Source organism: Rattus norvegicus, chromosome 1 (assembly GCF_036323735.1).
Source record: "Rattus norvegicus strain BN/NHsdMcwi chromosome 1, GRCr8, whole genome shotgun sequence".
In the NCBI taxonomy this organism is placed as follows: Eukaryota; Metazoa; Chordata; class Mammalia; order Rodentia; family Muridae; genus Rattus; species Rattus norvegicus.
In genome coordinates this window covers 117,772,230-117,790,041 of record NC_086019.1, presented here as the reverse complement: position 1 = coordinate 117,790,041, position 17,812 = coordinate 117,772,230, and the positions used below count along the sequence as shown (strand labels likewise).

General features: G+C 37.5%; 1 protein-coding gene across 3 annotated transcripts in view; it reads right to left on the bottom strand.

The window, feature by feature from the left end:
- Positions 1–17,812, bottom strand: part of Gabrb3 (gamma-aminobutyric acid type A receptor subunit beta 3) — a 235,459-nt gene that overhangs the window by 48,189 nt on the left and 169,458 nt on the right. For all 3 annotated transcript variants that reach the window (XM_039101122.2, NM_017065.2, XM_039101126.1), the window contains one exon: positions 16,502–16,722. In XM_039101122.2, the coding sequence (XP_038957050.1) occupies positions 16,502–16,722 (221 nt within the window). The remainder of the gene's footprint in view (positions 1–16,501; positions 16,723–17,812) is intronic.

Here is a 17,812-nt window from a genome sequence, read left to right as displayed (position 1 = left end):
TACTATAGCCTTCCCCTTAGCTTTCCTAGATAAGCTTCACTACAGAGGCATTTTTGTCTCTGTGAACTATGAATCAACCCCATAACCTGCTTTGTCTGATGGGTAGCAGAAGTGACGGTTTGGTATCACAAGAGTAACTGGTCTCTTATGTTCTGCTATGCAAAAGCTATGCCAGTAAGTCTGCTGGTTCACGAGAACGGACAAAGGGACAGGATTGAGGTGCCACAAGCACATCTCAAACACCATCTCAGTGAGTTAGCTAATAACCACTTATCCTCAACCTATGGGTTCGCTAGCCAAGGCCAGCAAACCATACTTGTTCATCTTTCAGACAAATGAGTGATGCATATATGTGCATTAAGGAATTCCAGTTGCTTATTATACTGCAGTAATGTTGGTAACTGCTCTTCACTGGAGTGTTTTCCTACAACAGAGGTATCTGATTCTACATAGAAGCATCAAGGATAAGGCCTCTATGTGTTGCGTTATTTCTGGCAGGTGAGGCAGGCTTACTTCTCTCTTATCCATCTGTAAGTGATCTGAGAGCAGAGGACCAAGCTATCATTGTACTGAAAAACTAAACTGAGGGCATATGTTCTCAACTCCCTGCCAGGAAAGTAGCTACCCAGGACCCAAGACCACGGAGTTAATACAGAAAACACCTTAGGCTCAGCACTCTGGTGAGAAAGGGAAAACACTAGGAAATATCAGAAAAGTAAATTGAATCCTTCCTATTATCTTGATCTGATTAGGATGCTTGGGAGTGAGTCTTTCTAAAAGCACACCTACGCCAACTATGTTGCTTTAACTATGTGTTTGGGGGCTGCTCTTCTGTAATTACTGTGTTCTTGGATGCAAAGATGTTCCTTGAACATTGCAGTTATTCAATTTCTGGTTTTGGGGGGATTTTTTTTTGTTTTTTTTTCTTTTTTTGTTTTGTTTTTTACCTCTTGGTTGTATTTCTGATGTTGTAGTCAAAATTCAATACCCAGTCCAGTCTCATACAGCAATTCCTGTTTTGTTCTAAGAATTGTATAATTTTAACTCTTATGATTTGAATCCATTCAGTTGTCTTTTGTAGTAGTTATAGCATCACTCCTTCACATATGACTTCCAGTTTTCCTAACATCATTTTTTAAGAAAACTTCACTTCCTACTATCTCATGAATACTATTGACATTCTTGTCAGAATTCATGGAGTTGGAGAAATAAATCAGCAGTTAAGAACATATGTTCTGCAGGAGCCCTAGTGCTCAATCCCTAGTACCCACATAGTGGCTCATAACTGTCTGTACCTCTAATTCGAGGGGTAGGGGATCTGGCAATTGTTTTTTGGACTCCACAGACACTGCATACAAGCAGTTTATGGATAAACATGCAGAAAATATGCCCAAACATATAATATAATAAAAAAGGAATTTATAAGTAATTTAAATATGATAAGATTTATTCCTGGGTTATCTACTCTATTTTACTGTACAGTGTGTCTGCACTTATGACAAGTGGTTTGTTTTGACTAACATAGTTTTGTCGCAAATTATAAAAATACACACTGTGAGGCCTCCATCTTTCTTCTTTTTAAAGAATATTAGAGACATTTGGAATCATTTGGGATTTAATTGGGAATTAGAAAAGGTGTTTTCAGTCATACGAATACTATTATATTTTGATAGGGTTAGGCTGAATGTGGAAATGTCTGGGGACTATCCTCTTTGGAGAGAAGATGTAAAAAAGCAAACATAAGTTATAGTGAATCATACCAGTAGAATATGAAGAAGATAGACACATCACACAACAATTCAGAAAAGCCTGGGATATTACCTTTAGGGGTCAAGAGATGGCTCACCAGTTAAGAGTGCCTACTGCTCTTATAGAACCCACATCTGGCAGCCCAAAACCACATGTAACTCCAGCTCCAGGGGATTTAGTGCTTCTGGCCTTTGCAGGTAACTGAATTCATGTACTCCAGCACCACCACTCACAATTATACTTTATTGAACATAATTTTAAACCTTATTTAAAAAACTAAATTTTTGTCTTGTTAGATGATAATCTGAATGGATCTGCTATTTTACCTGCCTTTTAAGACTGTTCAGTGTTACACAGAAGTACAAATTTTGATTGTTTCATCCTCCACAGTTTTGCTGACTTCACTTTTAGCTGTAATCGACTAGAGTATTTATACAATCCTTGGGCCTTCACATGCGATCGTGCCATCGGTGATCGAGGAGGTTTGCGCCTTTCTTTCCTACTTTTAATAGAAGTGACAATTGGGTATCATACTTTTGTTTTTAGGATGAAATTTTCAGTCTTTCACCATCATGATTTTATGTATTTTCATATATAATTATATCATCTAATAAAGTTTAATCTGTGTGTACTGCAAGTTCTTTTCATGAAAATCTGTTAAAATTGTCATGGTTGGTCTGTTTGAATTGAAACGATCATGTGTGTTCTTTTCCTTCATTTTATTAGTGTAGTATATTACATGGATTTTCTTGTGAAATTATTTCGTACTGTTTTTCCACTTGACTAAGGCTTATGTTGCTAGCTTGTTAATATGTTGTTAGTTTTTCCATAAGCATTCATAAGGGATGATATTTGCTGACTTCTCTTCCTTAGCATGTTGCTCTGACTTTGATGCAGCTGTACTGCTGGCCTCCCAGAAGTTTGAACTAAGAAATCACCACTAGTGTTAATTTTAATTTTCAGTGTCTGAGAGAATGAACCAGGGGAACCATCCAACATGGAGATTTCACTCTGAGAGGTTCATATCACCTATTTTCTACATGATTTCACTTTGGTATGTTTTAGATTTCTAAAAATTAGTTCATTTCATCCAATTTTTAATTATTTTATAGCAGATAAAATTTATTGTATACCTCTTGTTTGTAAATAATTGTTATGAAAACCCCATATTTAAAAAAAAACTCTGACTTTAGTTATTTGCATCTTCTGTCTTTTTCCTTGTCAATCTAGATAAAAGCATGTCAGTGTGTTGGTCCTAACAAAATACGTAATTTTGGTTCCATCCCATTATTTTTAAAAACGAGATTGATCATTTTATTTTTCTTGCAAAATACTTAAAATGCACATTCACAATTCATGGAAACGTGCTTTTATTCACTGAAAGGTTTTCTCCATGAGCATTTAAGCTTATACTTGGCTTCATGGTCTGACTCGTTGCAAGTGTGTCATTGTTTTAAAAAGCTCACAACAGGGAGGCCTGCAATGAGAGCACAGGGACTTTCACTCCCAGACCTTCTACCCTAACACAAAATTTTGCTTAAATCTCAAATCTCTTGGCTCATGGGAAAACGAGAAAATCTCCAGCAGCCCAGTAGATGACAAAGAAACCACAAAGCAAATGTAAGTCTGGAGTTTTGTCGAGCGCCCTCCCCCCACCCCAGGAAAGGCTTCAGCCATTTCTATGGACTGTCACTGAGCTTCTGCTCTACTCTGCTTCCGTTTTTCATCATTGCACTTCTAGCTTTAGGTTTTGGCCACCACCTCCCTCTTTTTCAGTTCCTTAAGGTCACTGATGTGAGAAGATGCATCTTTTCAGTGCACATTCTAAAAGGATAAGAACTCAGCACAGAGATTGGTATGGTTGTTTTCTCTCCTTTTATTTTTATAGCGTTTGACTTCCAATAGTTCATCACTCTGATGCTTAGTATGTTCATGGTTGTTATATCTCCTCGCCGGCCCTGTAGTAAGCATCTAGTGTTTTGTCTTTAGCTATAGCTCTTAACTTAGAGTTCTTAACACCATCACCTCACGTCTTTGGCTACTATCCTTATGGTTCTTTTTTTCGGAGCTGGGGACCGAACCCAGGGCCTTGCGCTTCCTAGGTAAGCGCTCTACCATTGAGCTAAATCCCCAGCCCCGCTACTATCCTTATGGAATACACGCTTTCACCCTTTCACTCTGAGCTTACTTGGCTCTTGACTCAGATCTGAATTTAGACGTTTGTGCAAGTCTGTGCTTCTAGAATACTTTTTGTAGACTGTGTATAATTAGATCCTGATTTATTTCTAGATGCTCTGGATCTGTCAGTCTAGCTTTTGATTGGTCAATCCATTTACATTTGAAAGTGATTGCTATTAAGAAAGGACAGGCTACCACAGCAATGCCAATTGCTTTCTTTGTGTTTGGGGGCCTTTTCCTTCCCTCTTTTTTTAAAATCTGTTTTATTCGTTGTTTAGTGGATTTGTTAGTATGATTTGACTTCCTTCTCACTTTGTTTGTGGTTATTTCACAGATGCATTCTTTTTCTTGTAATCATGCATAGTAAATTTGCTATCTTGAATTTATAACAATATACTTCATCGTAATACATTATCTTCAATTAGCTCTGCACCCTTATACTACTGGCATTACAAACGGTGAACATTGCACGCCAAAACAACTACTTGTATGCATATTTCTTTTGGGGAAGGAACAGTGAGACAAGGCATTGCCATGTGCCAAAGCTATCCTAGGCCTTGCTACAGCATAGTGCAGGCTTGTGATTTGTCTACCTCAGCTTGCAAAGTGCCAGGGAATTTGTCATTTAAGTCATGTAGTGAATTAAAAAATTCGAAAGGGAGATTACAAGTAGCTTAGTACTGGACATCATTACAACTTCAAATGCTTTCGTGTCAATGTCCAGTAACTTTTCCTTTAAATTTGAACACTTTCACAGAAGTGGACCTTTTTAAACAGAAACAAACTTTTTTGAGGTTTACTTATCTTGGGGAATTTTCATTTCTTCTAATTATGAAGAGCTGTTTGTACATACAGCATTGTATGCTGCAGCTTTTTTCCCTACCATACATATTATCCAATTGGCTGTGGCCTCCAATGTTTCTGGAGGCAAATGGGCATGTAATATTTTGAAAAATCCCATATCTGGGATGCATCCCTTCCTCTTGATACTGTCAACATTGTCTCTGAATTTAGTGTCTGAAATTTTGGAAATAATATGTCTCGACATAGATCTCTTTGGTTTTATCCACACTGGACTTCTCTGGGAAATTTGGATTTGTATATTTATATCACCCGTTAAATTGGTGATGCTTTCAGGTATTATTTCTTCAAATATACTCTATCTATCTATCCCACTCCATCTCTCTCCTCCCTCCACTGGACTCTATCTCTCATCTTCTGAAGATGCTATACATTTTGTATTAATATTGTCTTCTCACTTGTATATTGGGCTCTGTTACCTTTTCTTCTTTCTTCTCTCCTGCCCCTAAGATTTGACAACTTTAATTGCCATATTTTCAAGTCTATGAACTCTTTTTTCTGTGTGTACAAATCTGCTGTTCAACCCTGCTGGAAAAGTCATCGCTTTAATTATTAGAGTGAAGGGGCTCAGCACTTCTGTTGGGTCCCTGCGTCATTTCTAATTCCTGGCTGGTTTTGTGTAATTCATCCACAGTCATCTACTTCCTCAGTTCTTTTTTCACCCTTTCTCATACCTCTTACATGGGACATGGAGATGAATGAGTTAACATTTTATCTAGCAGATTTTGTGTCTTAGTAGCTGTCAATTAATTTTCTTCCTTTGAGGTAAGAAAATATTTTCGCTTTCTTTGTGGGCCTTTTGTGGAATTTGATTATAAAAATATGATGAATGAAAGTCAGATCCCTTCTTGTCTCCAGTTCCCTCATTCTGTACAGACTGCATGTTCACTGCAGAGCTCTGCAGCCATATAGGTATGTTTGATTTCTGCCAGGACATTAGTCCTAAACAAAGACTTCGGGTTACTTAGAAGTCTTAGGACTGCATGCCTTGCCTAGAAATTATTATAGCTTTCAAATTGTCTTGCATATATAAATAATTTTTCTTATTTGCTCATTTTCCTATCTTTCACTTTGTGCTTTTTTTTTGCAGTTTACTTCATATCCTCTGTAAGGGAACCTATGTGCCACCATCAGTTTGTAGCCTTTATAAGCTATGCCATTTTCTTTCCTTGCCTACACTCTGAATTAGATAGAACACAGTACTCACTGCTTCAGTCCACTTAGTGTTCAACATACAGTTTAAAATACAACTTGATGGCTTAAAACATAGGTCCTAACTCCTCCGTCTGTTGTTACTGAACAACTAGGGAATGGAATGCGATGTTGAATACAGTTTCTCTACCATTTTAACATGTTGGAACAGGTTTCTTGAGGCAGGGATTCTCGCAAGGAAATCTGATAAGTATTTAAGGATGAAATTAAACCTCATCTTGGTGCACCCCCCCAAATAAAAAGCAAAAAAAAACCATCAAATTTCAAGTTATACAAGAGTTATAGTAATAAAAAGAGCATGGTACTGGTCTACAATAGACTTATTGATCAGTGGAAAAAAAGATATGCTGTATAAGCCAACATTCCTACAGGCACATGACAAAGAGACTAAAAATACACAAGAGAGGGAAAAACCAAACCAAACGACCAACCAACGAACCAAACAAACAACACCATCCTCTTCTAAAAACGGTTTTAATCAAACTGAACAGCTACAAGTTGAAAAATAAAACTGGATACTTCTTTATCTCTCATCCTTCATAAAACTCAACTCCAATTGGATTAAAGATCTCAAAGGAAGTTCAGATAACCTAAATCTGATGGAGAACAAAGTAGAAAATTCAATTGAACTGCTTAGCACAGTAAAGAATTTTCCAAACAGGGCACTAATGGTGCAGACATCAAGACCTACAATTAGAAAATGGAATCTCATCAAGGTAAAAAACTTCTGTGCATGAAAGATGCCATCCTTCAAAAAAGTCAGCAGCATACAGAATGGAGAAAAATCCCACAGAGAGTATCTAGATTATATAAAGAATTTAAAAATCGAGACCTCAAGGAAACAAACAGTCCTACTAATATTGGGCATGGAACTAAACACAGAGATCTCAAAAGATAAAATATAAGTGGCTAAGAGACATTTTGAAAAAAAAGTTTGACATTTTTATTCATCAAGGACATACAAATTAAAACTGCTCTGAGATTTCTTCTTATTCCAGTTAGAATGCTAACACCTTGGGAAAGAGAAATGCTTACCCACCTATAGTAAGAATGCAGCTTGGTGCAGCCATATTAGAAGTGCAAGAGTCCTCCAAAGGCTAGAAAAAGATCTACTACATGACCCATTTAGACCACTCTTCAGCATATACCAAAAGCCTCTATATCTGACTATAGAGAAAAATACTCATCCATGTTCACTGTTGCTCTCACAATAGCCAAAAATTGAAAACAGCCTTGATGAATGAATATCAGGTTGCTAAGAAAAACAAAATCATGAAATTCTCTTTTCCATGGATATAACTGGAAACAATCAATCTGCACAAGGTACATTAGGGTCAGACAGTATAATATCCATGTTTTCTCTTATCTGTGAGTGTCAGATTGGAATCATCAGGTATGTGTATTTCATTTGGAATAGCCATAACTGCTTGGAAATTAGTAGAAAGCCATGGAGAAAGCTAGCAAACGAGGAAAACACAGTGATATAAAGAAAGAAATGGATGGTGCAAAAGGAAGGCTTAAACAGGGAGTGGGATGGGAGTCAGGGGAGGAGAGAATATTCAGAGGAATCAATAACTCTAAAGATCTTTTGAACACATATAGAAACATACAATTGTAGAAGCTTTCTAATGGACACATATACAACACACACACAAACACACACACACACACAGAGAGAGAGAGAGAGAGAGAGAGAGAGAGAGAGAGAGAGAATCAGACAGTTAAACTGTTACCACATTCTAACAAGGCAACAATGTACTTACCAGAAACCACAGGCTAACAAATAAAGAGCCCAGTGTCAGGAAATGGCTCCCTCATTTAGATGTGGTGGTAGTCCTATAGACCTCAACGTTACCAGCTATTGACAATGTTATTCATTATCCTTTAGAACTTGTTCTTATTGATGAAGAGGGCATATATTTGAGTCATGGAACATGGAGAAAACAATCTGCTACTCACCTGAAGCTTCATCTCAATTGATAACTTTCATAGTGCTAAAAGGTACATTACCAGAGATTGCAGAGACTTGATGTGCTAGGGTGGGATGATAACGGGGAGGGGGAGGACTCTACACTCTCAGAGTAGAAGTGGAAGGAGATAGGTGGAAGGAACTATGTGAGGAAGGGACTGAGAAGAGGGGGGCAGTGATTAGGAAGTAAAGTGAATGAATAAATTAATGCAAAAATAATGAATCTTTAACTATTGTAAACACTGCAAGCTACAATAATGATCTCCCCGGCAAAATATATCTCCTGGTGCAGTAATGTCAAGAACATGGGATAAAACAACTACATTCTGACTGGATTTAAGACCAGTTCCACAAGAAAAAAATCATTACTGGCACCATTATTAGACCAAGAACCTGAGGTCGAACAGGAAATAGGCCCATTCTACTAAATGGGCATAGCGTTAATCTGACTTGTTAATGAGGTTTCATTATAACTATAGATTAATGTACCTCTCACCTCTCATTAGAGAAGATTCTTTTTGCAATAGATGGAGATTAACACAGAGACCCACAACTGACCAAGGTCCAGCAAATTAATGTTGGCCAAATTCTTAGCCTATATTATATCTTTCCTCCAACAGCTCAGGGATCATTTGGAACAGGAAGTAGAAAGACTGTAAAAGTGAGAGTTTGTAGATAGCTGCAATGAAACAGTGCTTTCTGTACACAGTACAGAACAGCACAGCAGACCAAATGTTATCATCAATAAGAGAAGTGGTATATCTGACAGACTGTTGGCAACTGTTAGCTGCTGTGAGAGGGAGAATCAGTTTTCCTGAAAGTATAACCCTGATAGGTTGACCATATACCAGTGGGAGGCCAAATAACTACACAACTTAGACATGATTATTTTTTAAAAAATATAATTAACTTATTTTTATTTTATGTGCATTGGTGTTTTGGCTGTATGCATGTCTATATGCAGGTGTTGGATACCTTGTAAGTGACAGACAGTTGTGAGTTCCAATATGCGTGCTTGGAATTGAACACATGTCCTCAGAAAGAGCAGCCAGTGCGCTTATCCTCTGAGCGAACTCTCTAGTTGTTTTTTAAAGGACATAAAGTTGAGTGGGTATAGAGAAGGGAGATAGATTTTGGAGAGCATTCTGAAGCATTTTGAATGTTCAAAACACATTGTACAAAATTCTTAAAGAACTAAAATATCTCAAAGAATAAAAATCTGCCCAAAATATTTCCATATGAAGTCTATATTTACATGCAAATATTTAAAGGAACATCGACATTCTTAGAAAACCCTGTATCATATACAGGGCATGCAGAAAGAAATCTTGACTCATAATAATAAAACACAAAAGAAATAATGAAACACATATTGGACACTGGCATGATTAGTACAATGTATGTGACATGGCACACACTATGACATACATAACAGACACAGCACTACAAAGTCTCTAATGTATATAAATAAGTCCTTAGAAAATTTCAATTATTTAATATTTTCTGGAAATTTCTCTACATCATGAGTTTTAACAGGAGTCAGATTACTGAAACCCAGAAAACTTTAGGAGTGTTTATACTCATATTTAAAGGAGCCATGTCTCAAAATAAGACAAACACATGGACAACAGACATATGAGGATGCTATCATGAAAATTAGAAAGAAGTATTGGCCAGGATGTGAAGAAAAGAACCTTGTGCTCTGGTGGGGATGTAAATTAGCACAGCCATTATTCAAAGTGTTATATAGGGTATTCAAATCACTAAAAATATTAAATAAACACAAGAACTAGTAATTCCATATTTACCTGAAGTTTTAAAATCAATTTGTTAAAGAGATACCTACACTCCTATGCTAAATGCAACACTGTTCACAATTGTGAAGTTATAGAAACAACCAAACAACCATTAAAACACATTAACAGAGAAAAAGGTGTGGTCCAAACAATGAGACATTGTCCAAGTAACAAAAACAACAACAAAAAAGTTTTTTTCTTTTGTGACAACATCAATGTAATCAGAACACATTATGCTATAAAAATAAGCCAAGCAGAGAACCATGTAGTATGTAGTATCTAGGCCAATCAAACTCAGAAATAAATAGTAGAATGGGAGAAGAAAGAAGAGGATAATAATAACAAACCAAACCTCAGAAAGGAAGATTATTTTTTAGATATACTACACAGCATAAAGAATAAGTGTACTGTAACAACTTTGAAATTGTTAGATATAAATTCCTAAAAGAATATTTCTAGTGTACTCACCACAAAGGAGATTAAATAATTAAAAAGCAATGCGATACCTGATTTGATTCAATTAATGCATGCTGCATGAACAAATCATGACATCACTTTTATCCCATGAATCGATATAATTATAAATTGTTAATGTATAATAAACATTTAACAATGAATCAATATAGAAAATAAATATATGACTGTCACAGCAAGGGGTCATACAAACATAGCTTGAAGTGATAATATCTACCTCTGATGTTTATCATTGTTCAATATCATTGTTAAATATAAATGCTGTAACTGCTGTATGTTTCATTGGCCAGATTTCAATATATATTATAATTTCTAGAAAGTTCTTAACAGTCTCTCTCTCTCTCTCTCTCTCTCTCTCTCTCTCTCTCTCTCTCTCTCTCTCTCTCTCTCTTTCTCCTCTCTACCTGGGAAGTAGTAGAATACATAGATACTGGCTCCCCAAAATGGAAAGTACAAACCTCTGTGTCATAGGAAAATGAGCTAGGGATGTACACTGTCAGCACATTGCTGCTCAGGAAATCGAACTCAGTGCAGTAGAACATGAAAACAAACTATTTTAAGTGAAGGAAAAAATCAGTGCAATAAAAAATGTAAGTATAAAACTAAAATGTTAGGAAGGATTAGCTAAATTATTGGAAATAAGAAGAGATTAGCTTGGTTGGATGTTTTTGGATTCTTGGTGGTTTGAATGAGAAATGTCTTCCATAAGCTCATATATGGGATATATACCTGGTGCCCAATTTAATGGCATTGTTTGGAGTGGTTATGGTACCTTTGGAAGGTGTGGCCTTGCTGAAAGAACTATGTCATTAGGGGAAGGTTTTGAATGTTGATAGCCTGACTGGCACTTCCAGTTTTATGTCTTTCCTTGGTATTTATGAATAATGATGCAATCTCTGATTTTCTTGCTCCTGGCTTCCTGCCTCCATGTCTCCCTTAACAATATGGCCTCTCCTCCTGGAACTGTAAACCAAAATCAACTCTTTTTCTATATATCTTTTCATGTACAGTGTTTTATCACAACAATAAAACTAATACAGAAGTTGGTATTAAAGACTTGCTGTTGTGAAAAACCTGACCATTTGAATTTGGAGAAGAAAATGAAAGGTTTCGAAACCTTGATCCAGAAAAGCTGTTTTTGTGATGTTTGGAGACTATAAGGAAGTAGAGCCTATAAAAATGTAGAAGATAGAGGTTGCATATTTCGATATAAGTAACTGGAATAAATATTAGTCATGGGATATTTTGACAAATAATGTACATGCAATCTGTCCTTGACCTAAGATCTTGCCAAAGGATTCACTGAAAATATTAAACATTTATTGATTGATTGATTGATTGACAGATTCGGCATATCGTTGATTCTGTGGATTGGTTAACACTGAGAACTATTCTGCAGATGCATAGTAAAATAGAGTTTTTTGGACAAAAGAAATACAAAATGTACAGTTTACAGAGAAAAAGAGAGCCTGTAATATTAAAGAGATAAGAAGAAGAAGTGACTGCCTAGGCAGCACCAGAACAATGAAATTAGAATCCTTAGGGCAAAATACCAATGAAGTAAGCTTTCAAGTTGTGAGGAAAAGAAAGAGCATGAAGAGTTTCTGAATCCTATGAAAAAGAACAACAAGACAAAAACAAACAAACAAACAGAAATGTGCTTACAAAAGGTACTGCTAATATGGTCCAAAGTGGGAAGAATCCATCCCAAGCTTGGCAGAGCAATCCTTTTAGAATTGGTTTTGGAAGCATGAAAATGCAAGAATGAAGGTATCGGATTTTTCCTTCATCTTTCAGAGACTTGTTGCGAACAGGCATGGTTTACCAGAGAATACTAAAAACAATGCCATGAAGGGCCATTGCATAAAGCTGAAGACTGAAGGATGGGTTGAGTGGAGACCCTAATATATTGGAGGCCCCAACGCCTCTAGGAAATCAGAAGTTTTTATGTTGTAAATAGATAGTTGTACTGAGGGACCATAAAAAAAATACAGCTTCAGAATAAAAAGCAAAATCAATTATAAGACTCAATTTGGATCCTTGGAAATCTATTCTAAGTTTGATTTAATATTGCTTTTAAACTTACAACTGGTTTCATTAATAATTTTCTGTAGTTTTTAATAGCATGTGGTAACATCACCATGTAGTGTCCAAAATATTTCACATTTCCCATCAAAATATGCTCACAGGCTTTAATGATCATCATTCAAACTCGGGTGCTTTATAGAGCAAGTGACATTTTATTTGAAACCTCCTTATTAACACCTAGCAGAGAGCAAATACCCAATGTTTAATGGGGCAAAGAGAGACAATAAATAGCAAAATAGGATCCAGAAATTGAATATAAGCTAGAGAAGATGGAGAGGGAAGATGATCCCTCTGGAGAGATGTCCCAATGGAGAGGGACAGGTAGCAGGGAAAGCAGAGCAGCTATGCAGGGGCAGAGGAGGGCAGCCAAGACCTTCCCAATACCTTGAAAGGCATGACTACTGAAAGGAAAGTTTAAAAGGAGCATGCCCTGTCACGACAGCAATGTGCCTCACCCAGAGATTCCTAACACCTTAGCTAGCTAGGCCTGTGCCTCTCAGCCTGCCTTTGCAGTCAGCTGTGCCAAGTCAGTGACCATTAAGGAACACATGCAAACCTCGATCTCAAGGAACTGGAGAAGTTGGAAGAAGCAGTCCCCAGTGTCAGTAACCTTTCACTCCATCAGCAGAGTGAAGGATCAATGCTTTCCCAGAATAAGGCTGATCTGACGTATTAATGTATGACACTTCTGGTCTGTAGCCAAAGATCTTTATCTTCTCCAGAAATTTCAGAACCCCTCCCCCCACGACCTTGATGATTCATGGCTATATGTGGAGGAAAAGAAACTCAGAAACAAAAAGTAGTGGCAGATCCCCAGTGGAAAAATAGCTGGAGAGACAGGATGAGGACAAGCTCAATATTCAACTGTTGGAAAATTCAACTGCAAGCCTCAGGAACAGTCAGTACAACTTACACCCAAAGCCCTGAGGAAATTGTCCCCATCTTGGTGGGACTCAAGAGTGCAAAGACAGCAAGGCAGAATTATGGGGAATTTGCTCTGTGTGTGTGTGTGTGTGTGTGTATGTGTGTGTGTGTGTGTGTGTGTGTATGTGTGTGTGTGTGTGTATGTCTCCTACATTCCTACACACAATACAGAAGATGACTGATGAAGAAGGTCAATCTTAGCTTTCTGATGTTTTTGTGTAAAAGCAAAAGGCATTCGGGAAAGAACTGACTGTAGATGTTGAATTTTGCTCTTTTCTCAGGAGCCTCTGTTATGTTGCTGGGCATCATAAAAATCCACAATTCCCAGTTAGCCTCAAGCTGCAGAGACAGCCAATGTGCACAGGTAAAGGGTGACACACTGAGATGCTGTCAGCTGGGTGGATTCTGTACATTATAATTACAATAAACTCTGAAGAGTTAATAAAGATATCATAGTACTGTAAACTGAGGAATGTCTGATCCTATTTACCAAAAGATGCGGTGTATAATCCAGACGTGAGATACTGGCATAGCCTTGGCTTGTTACGTTATCACCATTACTCAGTAAGTGTAACAATAAATGAAAGAAGAGCCGAGGGTAGGATATAGAATGATACTGACAAGAGAACCTGTGCTTTATTTTATAAAGAAACATTACCTATATTTCTATATGGAAGACTGGAGTACATTTCATAGACTAGCCCAGGAGGAATAAATGTATATACAAACTTTAAAAATGAGTATCTTTAATTATTAATGTGCTTCTTCTGAAAAAGCTCACGTTAAGGATTATGAATGTATACTCTTTTAAAATATCAAGATAGAAATTTGTAGACTAGCCAAGTTCCATGAAGTCAAATGACACAATGCAGAGGTTGCATACACAGGACATGCTATGTATATCAACTAATATCCTTTAGTTGACATCATATGCTATGATGATTTGTGTAGATCCACAGAAATATGAAGAACTATTACAGACATAGAAATTGAAACACACATGACAATTGTTCTCAGAAAGGAAAAGGCTTCATGGAAAGCTGCTTCCTAATTTCAGGTAACTGACAGAAATTCAACTGAAAAGATTATCTTTAGATCACTGTACAAAGGCCAATACAAAAGGTCCCCCTGACTTATTACTGCATTATTATTTAATTTCAAGGCCAAGTGTGAGCTATAGATACTATTTTTAAAAGTATACTCTTGTTGGTTTTTTTCTGTCTTGTCATTTTTCACTCTTACATATTGTTTGGCACTAAATTTAACACCTTTAAATGAGATTTGTAAACTTATTACACCACTTGCATGTGTATTATATAACTCTATTCCCGTTCCCTGAAGTTAAAAAGTCCCTTGATTTTAATAAAGACAAATTGATATACTCTACTGCTGGCAAGAAAATAAAGAAAGCAGGGCCAGAAAAGCAATTCACAGGTCAAAAACCTCACCACCAAGCCTGACCATCTGAGTTCAATTCTAGAAGCCCACACGGTAGAAGGAGGGAACCAGTTCCTTCAAGCTGTCTTCTTCCTCTTTGCAGGAATACACAACTAAGACATACAAACTACCTTGGTTTCTTGAGACACAGTTTCTCTGTGTATAGCTCTGACTGTCCGGGAACTCACTCTTTAGATCAGGCGTTGGACTCGCTTGCCTCTGTCTATAGAGTGCTGGGATTAAGGGCATGCACTATCACCACCCAGCAAGATTATGTTTTAAATGAAGAAAAACAAACAAAATGAAGAGAACCCAAAAAACGTGTTTTCTTTTAAAAATTCAAAATCTCAGATATCAATTTTAGTTGATATATGCTCTTAGCTTTTCCCCATTAGACACACACACACACACACACACACACACACACACACACACACACACAAACATGTACACACATATAGAGAAAAGTATGGCACAAATACATATTCCCTGCCTCTGCTGTGGTGAGGGAAGGGGACAGGGAGGTAAATGGCTTTCCATTTAATGTCCTGGGATGTCTCACCACTCTTCTCTGTGACCAGAGTCCTCTCAGAACTTCTTACACTGAAACCAAGTGTCTCACTGTGTTGCAAAAATATAAAACATTAAACCTGGCCACAGTGATATCAGACTAGACTTCTGGGAAGTATCACCATATTTTTTGGCATATGCCCTTTACTCCCTTATATTTGGAAAGGTCTTATATTTTTTTGGCAGAAATTCCAACTTTTGCTCCAATACTGTGGTTTGTTTAAAAAGAAAAAAAGATATTTAGCATTTTCCAGGGAAGGCAAAGTTGAGTAAATGCCTCTCCTATCTAGAGGCTCTCTCTATAAGTCACAGTGTGTAGTTTCCAACAGCTCCAATTGAGGGTGTACACTCAGCTATGAGAATCTTCTGACAAAGGTCTCAACTCAAAACCGGAGACAGATTTTCCTCTAAGAGACTCATATGAGTTCTATTAAAAAATCGTGGGGCTCTCCTAGAAGGCTTCAAGGGCACTTCTAATCTAGGGCATCAAGAAAGCTAGACAGGCACATATGTAATTCTATACTAAACAACAGCAGAGAACCAAAGTCAGAATGAAACCCATTTGGAGACAGAAGACTTAAGAATACCATTCAGGAAAGTTATACAATTATTATGCAGCGGAATGGAACAGCATAGGAAGGTCAGGTTATTTCCTGGTGATCAGAGAAGCCCTGGACCTCCTCGGTGCAGCTCAGGAAGCAGCTTGGTTTTCAGGTGAGGGACCACATCCTAAGCCCTGAAGAAATGCTATGTCCTGAGGAAGGCTCTCAGTCTCTCCATAAATATCAGTGGCCCTGACTTCATAGAGTACCACTGACACTGTACCTTAAATCTTCACAGAAGATATCTTCTAAGCAGTAGCTTTGAAAAGAACCAATTAAAGCTTCTCAAGTGTCCGGGCAATATTAATTACAGGTCTAAGTGCTATGATATGGAAATCTGTGCTCTTCGATATGGCAACCCATACATACATATATATATATAATGAGACTACTTTGCAAATGTTCATGACTATTTATAGTAACAGTAATGACCCACATCTGAAAGTGATGATTTTTTTTTCTGCAAAGCTAGGAATACTTCACAGATATTTACCAATTAATTTAAGGACATGGTCTCACTTACTAGAATTATCTCAAGTGAGAAACGCAATGCCAGTGCATCATATAACTTCAAAACTGGCCCTGCAGAGCAGACAGACAGACCTGAGCCCGTACGCAGCCCTGCAGACAGACAGACAGACCTGAGCCCGTACAGCACTGTTCCATCAGGGTGGAGGCGGATCATGCGGTTTTTCACTGTCACTCCGTGCACAAATGACTTTTTGTCATTTAAGAAATATGTGTCAGGCACCCAGAGCTGGTCAGCCACTCGATTGTCAAGCGTGAGGTTGAGAGGGATCCCAGAGTAGGCGAGCCTTTTATCTCTCCAATATTGTTGGAAATACATAGTTAAGGTATAATCCTGGGGGGAAGAGAAAGCAAAGAAAGAAAATTAGTTTGTGTTCAACACAAGTATAACTCCAGCATGCAATGACAAACTCGGGCTGAATCCCATGTCCTGAAATGGGCAGAAACAGTGCTGCTTCCTTAGGAATGAAATCGTTGTGTTTAAAAAGCATAATGTGTAAAGACATACATAACACACATAAAATTGTACTTAACTTAGTTAAGGGTACCAGACAGGTTGCATTTTGAGGCAATCATGCAGCAATAAAGAATAAGAAACCATTATTGTAAAATCAGATGGCTGGCAAGGAACTTGATTGGATCCCTAGGTACATACTTTTCCACCAAGCAAACAGCATTTTAACCAAGCTCTACAGTGACCTCTATTTATAAAACCATCTATGTAGTTGCAGCTACTTTCTTCTGCCTTTACAAAGGCTACAAATACAGGCCTTCCGGAAACATCCAATGGAGATGTAGTGGCCTTTGGGAGGGTTCTATGCCCCAGTGTTCACATGTTCTTTTCCTCTCAGCTCACCCTAACTATCCTACACTAACCGGTCCATAATCTCAACTGCAAATAACATGATGAAAGAAAATTTGGGAGCCTGAGACAAAGCAGAGCATGGGAGAAAACCACAGCCCTGATACATGCAACCAACAAAACCAATAAATGCACACCCAGGGAACCATAAACTAAATTTTACATTTTGTTTTGGCAAAACAGCTAATTGGAGTGTGTGTGCGCAACCCAAAGGCTGAACATAATAAAATCAGGAATAGCTACACAGATACATACATACATGCATACATACATACATATGTACATATATACACATACATGCATACACACATATATTGCATAAATATATATGTAGTATATATCAGAAAATGAGTCACAGGCCATTCTGGATCCTGTTCTGGAAAGACTGAGCTGAAAACTTGAAGGCATGTAGGTATATTTGAGAGCAAGGGAGTCCACAGGCCAGTTGGTCAATTCTGCAAACATGTCCATTTTATGGGCAGTAAAAGGTGAGGAGCAAACCTGTTTCAGAATCCATCCTGTACAACATGTAACCTTCTCTACTACCTTACATAGCAGCTCC